Source organism: Sphaerodactylus townsendi, linkage group LG03 (assembly GCF_021028975.2).
Source record: "Sphaerodactylus townsendi isolate TG3544 linkage group LG03, MPM_Stown_v2.3, whole genome shotgun sequence".
Classification (NCBI taxonomy): Eukaryota; Metazoa; Chordata; class Lepidosauria; order Squamata; family Sphaerodactylidae; genus Sphaerodactylus; species Sphaerodactylus townsendi.
In genome coordinates, this window is record NC_059427.1 from 10,992,581 (window position 1) to 11,005,539 (window position 12,959).

The 12,959-nt window shown below is 44.7% G+C and overlaps 1 protein-coding gene across 1 annotated transcript; it reads left to right on the forward strand.

Annotated features, from left to right (window-relative positions):
- Positions 1–2,464: 2,464 nt before the first annotated feature.
- On the forward strand, positions 2,465–6,051 carry LOC125430078 (gastrula zinc finger protein XlCGF57.1-like). Its single transcript, XM_048491799.1, has 2 exons — positions 2,465–2,597; positions 4,037–6,051. Exons 1-2 carry the CDS (start codon positions 2,465–2,467, stop codon positions 5,563–5,565), a joined length of 1,662 nt encoding a protein of 553 aa, XP_048347756.1. The 3' UTR covers positions 5,566–6,051.
- Positions 6,052–12,959: the final 6,908 nt, after the last annotated feature.

Sequence of the window (12,959 nt, forward strand, 5' to 3'; positions counted from 1 at the left end):
CTAAAAATCAAAGAGGTCTCTATCGATTGTCAAGGGCTGGAAACGTTTGTTTCTCTTTTCTCAAAAGAATAGAACAGTGGTGGCGAACCTATGGCACAGGTGCGAGAAGTGGCACTCAGAGCCCCCACACATCTAGGCTGGCCTGGGTGGCTGGGCTCGATTATTAGCATTAAATTATTATTATTATTATTAGCATTAAACCTATTAGCATTAAACCTAAGACCTAGTTTTGGGGGAGCAGTGTAGGTAACCCTGTTAAGCACTGTTAAACCCCACTGATTTTCATGCAAAGAACTAAAGCGTGATCCTTTACCTGGGAGTAAGCAATGGGGCTTGCTTCTGAGTAAACCCTCCTAGGGTCATGATTCACCCATTGGAAGAGTTGCATGGTTGCTTGAAAGCAAAGCCACCAAATATGACTAAGCTTACTCCCGAGTAATGCACGCCTCAGAGCCAACCGTTTTTCCTAAACTAAAACCTCAGTATTCAGGTTAAATTGCCGTGTTGGCACTTTGCGATAAGTAAGTGGGTTTTGGGTTGCAGTTTGGGCACTCGGTCTCGAAAAGGTTCGCCATCACTGGATAGAACTTGTTGAGTTTAGAAATCAAAGCAATATCTTGAAATATGTTAGTAGTCATCCTTTTGATATTTACATTCTTAACATTTTCAGCAAACCCTATTTTGGCTGCCGTATGGCCCAAAGGGACAAACTCAGTTAAAAGGTTCAATAAAATAGCATTGGGATCTTTAGAAATTTTAAAATCAGTCATGTGATGGATTTCACTACTAACAATATCTTCCAAGTTTTGAACATGGCTATTGCTTGTTTGTTCATCTCGTCTCTTCCTTTTTGTAACTTTTTCAGGCCTTTTGCTTTTCCTAAATGAAATTCTCCATCATAAACAGCTAGTGGATTTCATAATGTTGGTGACAGGCCCAGAGTCACCCAATGAGTTTCCATGGCATTTGAACCCGGATCTCCTGAATCCTAGTCCAGCACATTGATTGCATTACTAGGGCCTCTTCCGCACATGCAGAATAATGCACTATAAATCCACTTTCAATGCATTTTGCAGCTGTACGGAATAGCAAAATCCACTGAAAAGTAGACTGAAAATGCATTATTCTGCATGTGTGGAAGGGCCTAGGTTGTCTTTCAGTCATGCATACACACTCTGTTTTTGTGAGGCCACATAACTTCATGCAGGTTAAAAAAACTAGAGCAGAAATGGAGAAGATGTGAAGCTGTAATGGGAAAGGGGAGCTCCTGATACATTATGCAGGTGCTTTTCTTTGTGTTTATTCTGGAACTGTCAAACCGTATTATTGTGGGTACAGTATCAGTCAGTCTATGGCAGCTTGCAATGAATTCCAGGCAGGGTTTAAAGAGATTGGACCCAAAAGAAGCCTGGTTAGGCACGTTTTCTAAATACGGCTTGGAATGGTGTTCAAAGGTGGCACCACTCTGATTTTCCTAGATTACCTGTGACTTGTGAAAAGACATATTGAACTTTTCTTGACATTCATTTGATGTGTTCCCTCACCACCACCCCCAAAATGGCTCACCTATGGATTCTGCTTCTTTGTGTGAATCCTCAGGCACAACGAGAAAAGATGAACAGTGGAAATCCTCCTTCAGGACCCCCCAAGTCCTTTGTGGAGGTGGCCGTCTTCTTCACGAAGGAGGAATGGGCTCTGCTGGATCCAGCCCAAAGAGTCCTGTACTGGGAAGTCACGCATGAGAATTACAAGATAGCAGCCTCTCTGGGTAAGGATCTTGGCCCATTTATCCTGTGGATGGGAGAGGGGGGAGCATCTACCCTGTTTCCTCGAAAATAACACAGTGTCTCCCAAAGATGCGCTATGTCTTATTTTCAGGGGATGTCTTATTTTTCTGCTCCACAGCTGCATGCTCTGGTCGACGGGCATGCTTCCAAACTTTCGGGGGATACTTTATATTTAGCACTTCAGCAAAACCTCTACTACGTCTTATTTTCAGGGGATGTCTTTTTTTCGGGGAAACAGGGTATTGAATGCAGTCCTTCATTAATGGGACATCACATCAGTCAGGTTTTGAGTGGTGGTGGGGGGGGAAGAGAGGTTAATTTATGAGGAATGGAAATAATAAAGTCCTCTGGAGGTATCAAACTTTTGCTGATGGGTGAGCCAAGTATGCTGAGACATTACACAATGGATGCCAAAGAACTCCTTCCCAGAATAAGCCACATTGAGTAGACTTGAATAGGATTCCGAGGAGACGTACTTAGTAGTGTTTGCCAGGTGTATCGAATAACCATGTTGCAGCAGGGTGCTGTGTTGATATGTTGGAAACTTGTTGGGCAGAGGGTTTTCCTTTGGCAGGCACTGTTGAAGACCTACCTCTCCCAACTCCTGCTTGATTGGTAATACTGATCTCAGAGCTTTTGATTAATAAACTACAGGTCTGGTATTTTTTTTCCTAATAATGTTTGCATTGTGTCTGCATCAATCTGGAAATAAAGTTCTTAGCAGCAGGAATGTTCTTGGAAAGCTAACAGGAAAGTGGTTCCTCCAGAGCAATGAAGAATCTGACAGGTGTGCTGTTGTTCCCTTGTCAGGTAAGGGGCATACAGCAATGCATGCAAAAGGGATATTTAAGTTCATTTTGCAAGATTTTTTTCCTGTGGGCACCCCATGTATTCCTATCTTGCCTAATGGGGGACACCATCCATGCAAACAGTGTCCTGTCCCCACTGTGGCCCTTCTCGTTGGTGACACCCCCAGACCAGTAGCCAGCTGAGGGCCACACTAGATTTGATAGCAAATGTCCAGCAGCTCCAAGAAACAGCTGCCACTCATCTGGTTCCTTCCTCCTCCCCACCTGATCTTCAGTCATACTGCAGGGCATCCCTTGACTGAATAGGGAAGGAGCTACTCTAGGGAGCATTGGGAGTTGTGAAACAGTGAAATTAGCTACTGGGGGGAGGGGGTGAGCTCCCCTTCACTGGCAGCTTTTAAGCAGGGGCGGGCGGGACAAACACTTTGCTGGAAAGTGGCAGGCTGTTGCTGCATTGAACAGGGTTGGCTTAGATGGCCTGTATGGCCCCTTCCAACTCTATGATACCTCAAGCCCTTCTGACCCCAGAATTCCCTGTGTTTCTCAGTGGATTCCATCTTGTTACCCCTGAGCTGAGTGCCTGTTCTGGGCACAATTCAGAATGCAAATTCTTGCTTATAAGGCCCTAAAAGGTTTGGGGGCAGGTTCCTTGAAAAAAGCTCCTTCCCACCCGTCCTGTCCATCCCTCCAGCTAAGATCCTCCTCACAAGCCCTGCCTTGCCTTGTGAGGTGGGATGGGGGGTGGCCCAAGTGGTGGTAGCCTATTTGTCCCTTTGTGCTAGTGAGGATAAAGAGGCCTCAGTGAGTGAAAGAGAAACTGTAACCCATGTGGTACATACTGAACCAATAGGATTGCCCCTCTAAGCCAAAACAAAATTGTTTATCTTCAGGTTCCCAGGTGATAACTGTTACAGAAGCCCAAATAAATGCTTTTCAATTAACTGGTTTAACGGTTTTGAAGACTTTGGCTGCTGAGGGTCAGTCTCGTTACAAATGAGTGAAACAGACATATAAGACATCTTAGATCTAAAATCATATAAAATGGATTTGGTTATGTTAGCTTAACAGAATAATAAATTAAACTTCACTTTTTTTTACACCAGGCTTCTAGTTAAGGGTTTAAATCATTGTGTTATAGTCTACCTTTTGGCAGGAGAATCTTTAAAATCCATCTCCAGCTGCTGCTGTATAGTTGTTTGAATTGATGTGGTTTGAAGGCTGATTTTAAGATCTCTTCTGGGTTTTTTTACGTTTTATTTTACAAGCTGTCTTGGGAAGTTTTAAGCAGCATAGAAATTTTCCAAATAAAGTAAAGTTTGCAATTGTATGCCTCCTATAGAGGCAGAGAAAAGGCAAGTACCACTTGGTAATGATCAATGGTGCTAAGTGGTCTTTGTTTCCTGGAGCTCTTATTTGATTTCACTCTTTTTGATCCAGCAGGAGATGCACCAGAGACTGAGAGAAAGGAGCTACTAGGAGGGGTGTCTTCCCAAAGCAACCAGGATCTGGAAGTGGAACCTTGGGACGGAGATGGACCGCAGGGGCAGCTGACAATAAAGAGGAGAGGGAAACAGAAGCAGAGGAAGGAAGTGGTTGCCTCCCAGGACAGAAACATATCTGAGAACCCAGTGCAAAGCAAAATACAAAAAGAAAGGGGAGGGGATGAGTGCCCCCTGAATAGCCATACAGACAGGAAAACATATAGCTGCTTGGAGTGTGGCAAGAGCTTCTCTTGGAATTCTCAGCTAACTATACATCAGAGGATTCACACAGGAGAGAAGCCATTTAAATGCCAGGAATGTGGGAAGAGCTTCAGTCAGAAAGGAGAGCTTACTTCTCATCACCGTGTTCATACTGGAGAGAAGCCATATAAGTGCTTCGAGTGTGGGAAGAGCTTCTCTCACAGTGGCAAGCTTGCTAATCATCGTAGAATCCACACAGGGGAGAAGCCATATAAATGCCAGGAATGTGGGAAGAGCTTCAGTCAGAGCACAAGCCTTTCATCACACTTCCGGCTTCACACAGGTGAAAAATTGTATCAGTGCTCAGAATGTGGGAAGAGCTTCTCTTGGAAAAGCAAGCTCACTAATCATCAAAGGGTTCACACAGGAGAGAAGCCATATAAATGCTTGGAATGTGGGAAGAGCTTCAGTCAGAGGACACACCTTTCAACACACCTCCTTCTTCACACAGGGGAGAGACTACATGGGTGTTCAGAATGTGGGAAGCGCTTCAGTCAGAAAGTGCATCTTACTTCACATCAAAACATCCACTCTGGGAAGGGTCCCTTTAAATGCTCTGATTGTGGCAAGAACTTTTGTAATAAATCATTCCTTGATCAACATAAGAGAATCCACACAGGAGAGAAGCCATATGAATGCTCAGAGTGTGGGAAGATCTTCTTTCATAGTGTCAGCCTCACTAAACATCAAAGGATTCACACAGGGGAGAAGCCATATAAATGCTTGGAGTGTGGGAAGAGCTTCAGTCAGAGGTCAACCCTTACATCACATCTTCTGCTTCATACAGGTGAGAAACCATATCAGTGCTCAGAATGTGGGAGGAACTTCTCTTGCAGAGGCAACCTCGCTAAACATCAAAGGATTCACACAGGGGAGAAGCCATATAAATGCTTGCAGTGTGAGAAGAGCTTCAGGCATAGCACAAGCTTTTCAACACACCTCCTGCTTCACACTGGTGAGAAACCATATCAGTGTTCAGAATGTGGGGAAAGCTTCAGACTGAAAGTCAACCTTAATTCACATCAATTCATTCACACTGGGGAGGATCCATTTAAATGCTCTGATTGTGGCCAGAGCTGTTCTAATAAATCACATCTTAATCAACATAAGAGGATTCACTCAGGAGAGAAGCCATATACATGCTTGGATTGTCGGAAGAGCTTCTCTCGTCGTGACCACCTCACTAGACATCGAAGGATTCACACTAGGGGGAAAACATCTCATTGAGGTGTTCATACAGCAGAGAAGCCATCTGAATTCTGAGACTGAAGCAAGTCTTTTCTCATAAATCTGGTGTAACTGTACTTAGGAAGATTCATGCAAAGTTAAATGTCTTTTTTATTCTTGATCAGTGAGATATAAAATCTGCTCAACCAATCAAAGGTTCAGTGGTGAATGAGAAGCCTCTTGTGCAAAAGCTCTATATACCCCATCCCCTTTCCTAAATACCAGGGTAGATAAAAATCAGTAATTTTTTAAAAGTAAAAAATCAGATTTTTAAAAAAAATTAATTTTGTTATTTAAATTGGATTGTTTAAATAAAATGCTTTTTGGCAAAAAAATATAGTTGAAATACATTAGAACAAGGATTCGTTTAAAATTATGTAGCATGAATCTGTATATTCATGTAACCTTAAAAAGTAGACTTCTAGAACAGGAATATCATATCTTGTTGGGGCAAGCAAATAAATCATGCTCACCCCTCTCTGTTGGAATAATACCAGAACAGGGGCACATAGCCAAATATCTTGAATTATTAACTGAACCCCAACAGAGATGGATTATCACAAGGGCCAGATCCAATACCTTCCCATCGGCCATTACAAAGGCCCCTTCCGCACACACAAAATAATGCGTTTTCTGCACAGCTTCAAAGAGCACTGAAAGCAGTTTGAAAGTGAATTATTCTGCATGTGCGGAATGAGCCAAAGTGTCTTTACTTATCCATCCCTATCCAGGATCGGGTTTGTCCACACTGTAAAAATCAAGTGGAGACTCTTGCTCACATTATTCTTGACTGTCCGAGATATGTGGGCATTAGGAATTTCTCTCCCAGGCTGGCCCTAGACAAATCTGAAAGTGACTCTGACTGTTCTGTTGTGGAGCTTCTGTTAAACAACACAGATGCCATGCTCTTGGAAAAAGTAGCAAAATTTCTTTTACAAGTGACAGAACTTTCTAAGTAATGTATACTGCTATATACAGTCTTCCTGTCTGCGCTTCGAATGTACTCTTAATTTGTATTTCAAAAATGTCTGGCAATGCTCTAGAACCTATTTTCAAATGCCAAATAAAGGTTGTTGTTGTTGTTATATTCATGTAATATTAATTTTTTTTTTTGCTAAATGGATTCCATTAATCCTTTCACAATGTTGTGTTCCAGAGGTTTCTGTAAAATTATTTTGGGCAATTTTTCTAGAACAGGGGTAGGGAACCTTTAACACTCAAAGAGCCATTTGGACCCGTTTTCCACTGGAAAAGAAACACTTGGAGCCGCAAATAATTTTTGACATTTAAAATAAAGATAACACTGTATATATTGGGGTTTTTTAACCTTTTACTCCGCTCATTCTGAGAAGCGCATGGATGCGTCCGCCCTGCTGCCTGCAGGGCGGGCAAGGTTGAAGCCGGTGGCTCGGCCTTGCCGGCCGCCGGGAAAGCACCCGCCCCGCTCCAATGGGGCAGGCGAGAGGGGAAACCTGCGGCGCAGCCCAGCTGGCCGTGGGCAGTAGGTGCGCCTGCCCTGCTGCCTGCAGGGCGGGCAAGGATGGGGCTGGCGGCTCGGCTCGTGGAGCCGCAGTGCAAGGGCAGAAGAGCCGCATGTGGCTCTTGAGCCGCAGGTTCCCTACCCCTGTTCTAGAAGATATTATCACACATGCTTGGTTTTTCAATTCTGAAAACTGAATTTGTGACTGCAGAGATAACGTGCCTTTCATTTGCAGTAAAAATATTATTAACATAGAGTTAAGGAAGATTTCTTAGACCCATTGTGTCAGAATTCACTTGATCGAACAAATAGAAACAGTTGTATTCCACAAAGATTTCTTTATTGTCAGCAGAGATGAATCACGCACAAAGCAAAGAAGTGTCTATGTAGTAGTGCACTGCCGACCCAGCAGTGCCGTAGTAGAACGTTGGGACGCCAACGGACCTGCGGCCTTGCCGGTCGCATCGCACCCCCACTCCTCATCCCCCCATGAGTCACGGGTCGTGAACTGTCTGGCTCAATCACCGGGCGCAGGGACAATGGTCTTGCCCCCAGGTGAGGATTAGGCTCAGACGCGTACGCTCCTCTCCGCACGTAGCCAGATGAGATCATGCATCACATGATGATCTCCCGACCTCCCGCTCTCCCGGAACTCCCCCCAGTCCTCCCTCCTACACGCCCCCGATAGAGTAACAATAAAAGGTGTCAGGAACCGGCAGACGGGAGACTCGCTAGGAACACGGACCTCCGGTCTCCCGCTGCTGGCGATCTCCACCAGATGTTATCTCCGCGTCTCGTCTCGTTCTTACGCTGACCGCGTGGGTCGACTACAGTCTAAAGGTCTCCAGCCACTTCTTTGATGTATAAATAGAAGAAGAAGAGTTTGGATTTATATCCCCCCTTTCTCTCCTGCAAGAGACTCAAAGGGGCTTACAATCTCCTTGCCCTTCCCCCCTCACAACAAACACCCTGTGAGGTAGGTGGGGCTGAGAGAGCTCCGAGAAGCTGTGACTAGCCCAAGTTCACCCAGCTGGCGTGCGTGGGAGTGTACAGGCTAATCTGAATTCTCCAGATAAGCCTCCACAACTCAGGTGGCAGAGCTGGGAATCAAACCCGGTTCCTCCAGATTAGATACATGAGTTCTTAGTCTCCTACGCCACTGCTACTCAGAATTCACACCTCCCACCATAGCAGCTGCAGACTGTTGGAAATATTCAACCTTCATGGCCAACAGACAGATATCTCAGAGAGCAGTTTCAGCAGAAACAGTTCACACAGAAAGAACTTCACTCCCCCCCACCCCCCCGTCAGGCCTCCGTCATCCCCTTAATTCTTTAAGGGCAAACTTTTAAGAAGTTCAGTGTTTTGAGTGGAATAGATCTGCACAAGGCTGTAAGTGTGAAGGGGGAGGGGCAACCAGTAAAAAGGAATGAGACATCTTTTGAGGAGAATATTCCACAACTCTTGGGATCAATCATATTAGTCTCTTAACTGGAGAAGAAAATCTGTAATGGCAACAAGCCATAAAAGAAACTGATGGAATAATACAGTAAAACCTAGCAGCATCACACCTACATGGTAAAAGGGTCTTCGATCAAATGGTTTTTGATCCGCTGGATGGGGAAACCAAAAGGCCATGGAAATGTACCCAGGACAGGAAGATGCCCAAATAAGGCACTTCAAAGGTTTTGGAACCCTCATGGCGAGGGGGATAGTTTTTTTGGAGAGTAAGGGAACGAAGCCTAGGTGACTTTATCATCGGCTAAGCTAAGAGAAGCACCTCTTGGCTGGAGGTCCCAAGAGATCCACAAGAAGCATTCAGCTGACCAATTTCTTCAAACGCATTTGTGTTTGATTTCTTTGTTTTGAACTTTTACAATAAATCTTTGAGAAATCAGCTGGTCTGGAGTCATTAGGAGGGAAAAGAACCCGAGACCGAGGTGAGATAAGAGTGGCTCTCCCAAGCTTAATCTCAGCCTCAGTCATCATAGAAACCCAGTTTGGGAATGTTTGAATGAAGTTCCACTTCCTATGGATAAGGCATACAGGCAAAATGGAAACACTGCGACAAAGAAATACAATGACCCAAACAAAACTCAAGATAGCTTTAAAAAGGGCTTGGACAGATTTATGGAGGAGAAGTCGATCTATGGCTCCCAATCTTGATCCTCCTTGATCTCAGATTGCAAATGCCTTAGCAGACCAGGTGCTCAGGAGCAGCAGCCGCAGAAGGCCATTGCTTTCACCTCCTGCACGTGAGCTCCCAAAGGCACCTGGTGGGCCACTGCGAGTAGCAGAGTGCTGGACTCGATGGACTCTGGTCTGATCCAGCAGGCTAGTTCTTATGTTCACCTTGCAATAATTTCATAATTATTTTTGCATTTCTAATAGTATAACCAAATCAGTAATTTTTTGATATAGCTGCAAAACTAATGTCAAAAATTATTATTCTAAAAAGGAAGCGTTCATCTACTTTTAAATAACCATGATTTAACTCAAGTTCTTACTGACTAATGATTAAAATGGCAATTTAAATCGATTTGATTTAGGAAAAAATCACCTTGGCTTGAAGTCATTGCCACTCCTGGGGGAGTTGTACAAGCTGCATGGTAGCAAGCAGAGCGGCGTTTCTGTTGGTCTTGGTTTCAAAAAGTCCCCCTTCTAGGGCAGGAAAAATGGGAACAGGGTGGCTGGGAGGTCAAAATAGTCCTAGAAATAGCTTTGTTGTTCCCTCTTCCTTTCACAGAGATAAATCAAAGTTTGAAGGCAGGCACTACTGTTGTGGTTGCCTAGCAAACCACACATGGGCCACTGAAAGGTAGATTTCTTAAAACCAGAGATGCGGTATATTTGGGGGATGGGGTTAACCTCTCTTCCCAGTTTTTCAGATTTTTCTACAAACCTGGGACTTTTTTCCAGATTCATCAAAAGTAGTGCCTTTTTTCACCTTCGCTCAACTGAATTCTGCATGTAGCCATTCCTAAAACGGACTCTGCCAAGGGTACTTCACCCTCGTATGAACCTGTTGAATTGTGTGATCGCATGACCTGTGTGGGTCAAAGTCCTGCAGAAAACTGCAGAAGAGGGATACAAAATGACCCCCCACCCCCACACATGCCAGTTTTGAAAGGCAGCCCCACATAAAGTGCATTGCAGTAATCTAACTTGGATGTGATCTGAGCATGCTCAAATCATTTATTTGCAGGATGCCACATGAGTCTTGTAAGGGAGGGCATTCCACACGTGATGTACCACCACTGAAAACGTCCTGTATCTCACTGCCACTCATCTTACTTGGGAAGGCAGGGCTTCAGAAGAGGAGCTCACCTGGGGGGGGGGGAGTGTGCGGATGAGATCCTTCAAGTACCCTGGGCTAAGCCATTTAGTGCCTTAAAAGAACTAGGGCTTGGATTTGTTCCCAGAAACACATGCAAATCTTTGAGCACCCAAGTGCTGCAAACCCTGCGTCTCACTGCAACTTTTCCCTGGCTGCTATATTTGTACAAGCTGAAGCTTCTGTACAGCGTTCAAAGGCAGCCCCATGTAAACTACATCAGAGTGATCTAACTTGGATGCTGTCACAATGTGGAACATAGTGGCCAAATGTATGGTTTTGCTCCATGAAATTAAGGGAGTAGATTCTTCACTATTCAAAGGAGCGATTTCACCTGTGTAGGCTGCGTTGCCTCAGCATGATCTATTTGAATAGATACTGTGGCCTTCTGATAGAAATGTCCTTCCTAAAGCCTGATTCTTATGACCATTTTTAACTGGAAATGCAAGGGACTGACCCCTGGGGACGTCTGTACGGATAGTGATAGTTCATTCTGTTTGGAATGTCCCCTTTATGAATTCCAACATGTTTCTGGGACCCAGATCAGAGGTGGATCCAGCAGGTTCTCACAGGTTCCCGAGAGTAGGTTACTAATTATTTGTGTGTGCCGAGAGGGGGTTACTAATTGGTGATTTTGCCACGTGATTTTTTACTTAGTTACGCCCCTCCTCTCAGCAGTAGCGCGCAGAACTTGAAGCAGTCTAGCAGGAGGTGCACCGGCGTGCGTGGCAGCCTGCATCTGCGTGCATTCGTTTCCTGCCCAAGGACCGGCGCAGTGGCTGCGTCCTTGCCACAGCCCCGCCCCCGGAATGCCTGGCCACGCCCCTGTCGTGCCCCGTCCAGCCCCATTGGCGCTACGCCACAGTTTGAATCCCACCACCATGGGGACCTGTTACTAAAATTTTTGGATCCCACCACTGACCCAGATGATTGTGTGTGTGGAACTCATGTTGATGTACCCATTCACATAAACTGGATCTCCACAGGAGCAAGGCCATGCCTCAAGCAAAGGCAGTGTGGGTAAGTGGTGGTTGTAACTCTCCTGCCTCCGAGCAGCCTTTTGGAGTCTTCTGCCAGGAACAGCCTGGAAAAGGTTAAGTGCTGAAATCTCCCATTTCTAGTAGCCCATAAGTGGGAGTGGTCTCCTCAGCTCACCTGATTCTTCTCAGGGCAATTGTGTGTGTTTTTCTTCTTCTGGTGAACTGGGGCATCCCCTACCTCTGCAGGTAAGTGGGAGTAATGAGAAGTATTTCTGAGAAAAGGAGGACAAACAGGTAATGGGCTAATAAAGAGATCAATGCCTGAAAGCTACAATCCAGATTGCAAAGGGGAATGCTAAAGTTACAGGTCTCTCCAATTTTCCCTCACTGTGGGTATGCTCCTGATGGAGTGCAACGTTACTTTATTGGCTTAGAAGAGCAAGCTTGAAGAGCCTAGTAGTCCAAGAGCTAAGTTGCTCCAGTGAAATCCTTCAGATGGCATAATCATGGATACTCCAATATAAAAAAATCTTAGAACTCAACTGATTTTTAAAAATTAAAATTATTGGGATAGAATGTTAGATTTTATGGTTGACATTGATAATTCCATAGATAAGAGTGTCCCCCCCCCTTTTTTTTTAAATATGTTGGTTACTTAGCCAGAAGTCTACCAGATGATTTCTGATGGGTTACTTTTACTGTTACCTAGCATGATTTGGCCTTTACCAATGCTGATTTTCACTTGCAACTCAGGGAATAGAAATGGAGAAGCATGACTCAGCAAAACGTGACCTGGAGGTGTGTATGTAGGGGGAGGAATTACACAAAGGTAGTAGAGATCCTCATCGTACCCAGTTTGACTCTATTGGGGATCTACAGATGAGGCCGTCTCCACAAATGACACAAGGACCAAATAAGAAATTGTAAGGTCCCAGGGAAACCACTCTGCAGGAATATCTGAACAACTAAGCAGGTCAGGGGAGCTCACAAGTGGCAGAGGACTCATAAAGGGATTGCTTTGAAGGTTTTTTTGAGCTCCTTCAGAACAGCAGATGATTCTGGCCAACAGCCTGGAGGACAATGGGCAGCCCAAAGCGTTCCAGACGTCAGTGGACCCAAAGAAATTGTATCCCATCTGGGGTGAAAGGCATTTAGAGCATTTCCTCTTTTTCGTTTAAGAGTCTGGGCCAACAGCAAGGATTTTTTTAAAAGCATAACAAATAGCATCTCAGAGACGGGTGAGAAGATCATTGTGACCCCCCAAAGCACAGAAAACTGGACATCACGTCTCACTGAAAATTGTGATTGCTGGATTTCTTTAATTACTGGCTTGGGTCTTGTGAACCTAGTATATATATGCTAGAGAGCTGCAGCTGCACAGAATGTTCCCTCTTCTTCTAGAAACTTGGTTGGCTCAAGATCAATACTTTTTCAGTGAGCCCTATCTAGTGCAAATGAGTGCAAACATTTGACGGTGAAAGCACCAATTGGACTACTGCACCAATTGGAGCACACATGTACACACACACACACACACGGAATTTCCAACAGCATAGAACAGTGATGGCGAACCTTTGGCACTCCAGACGTTATGGACTAC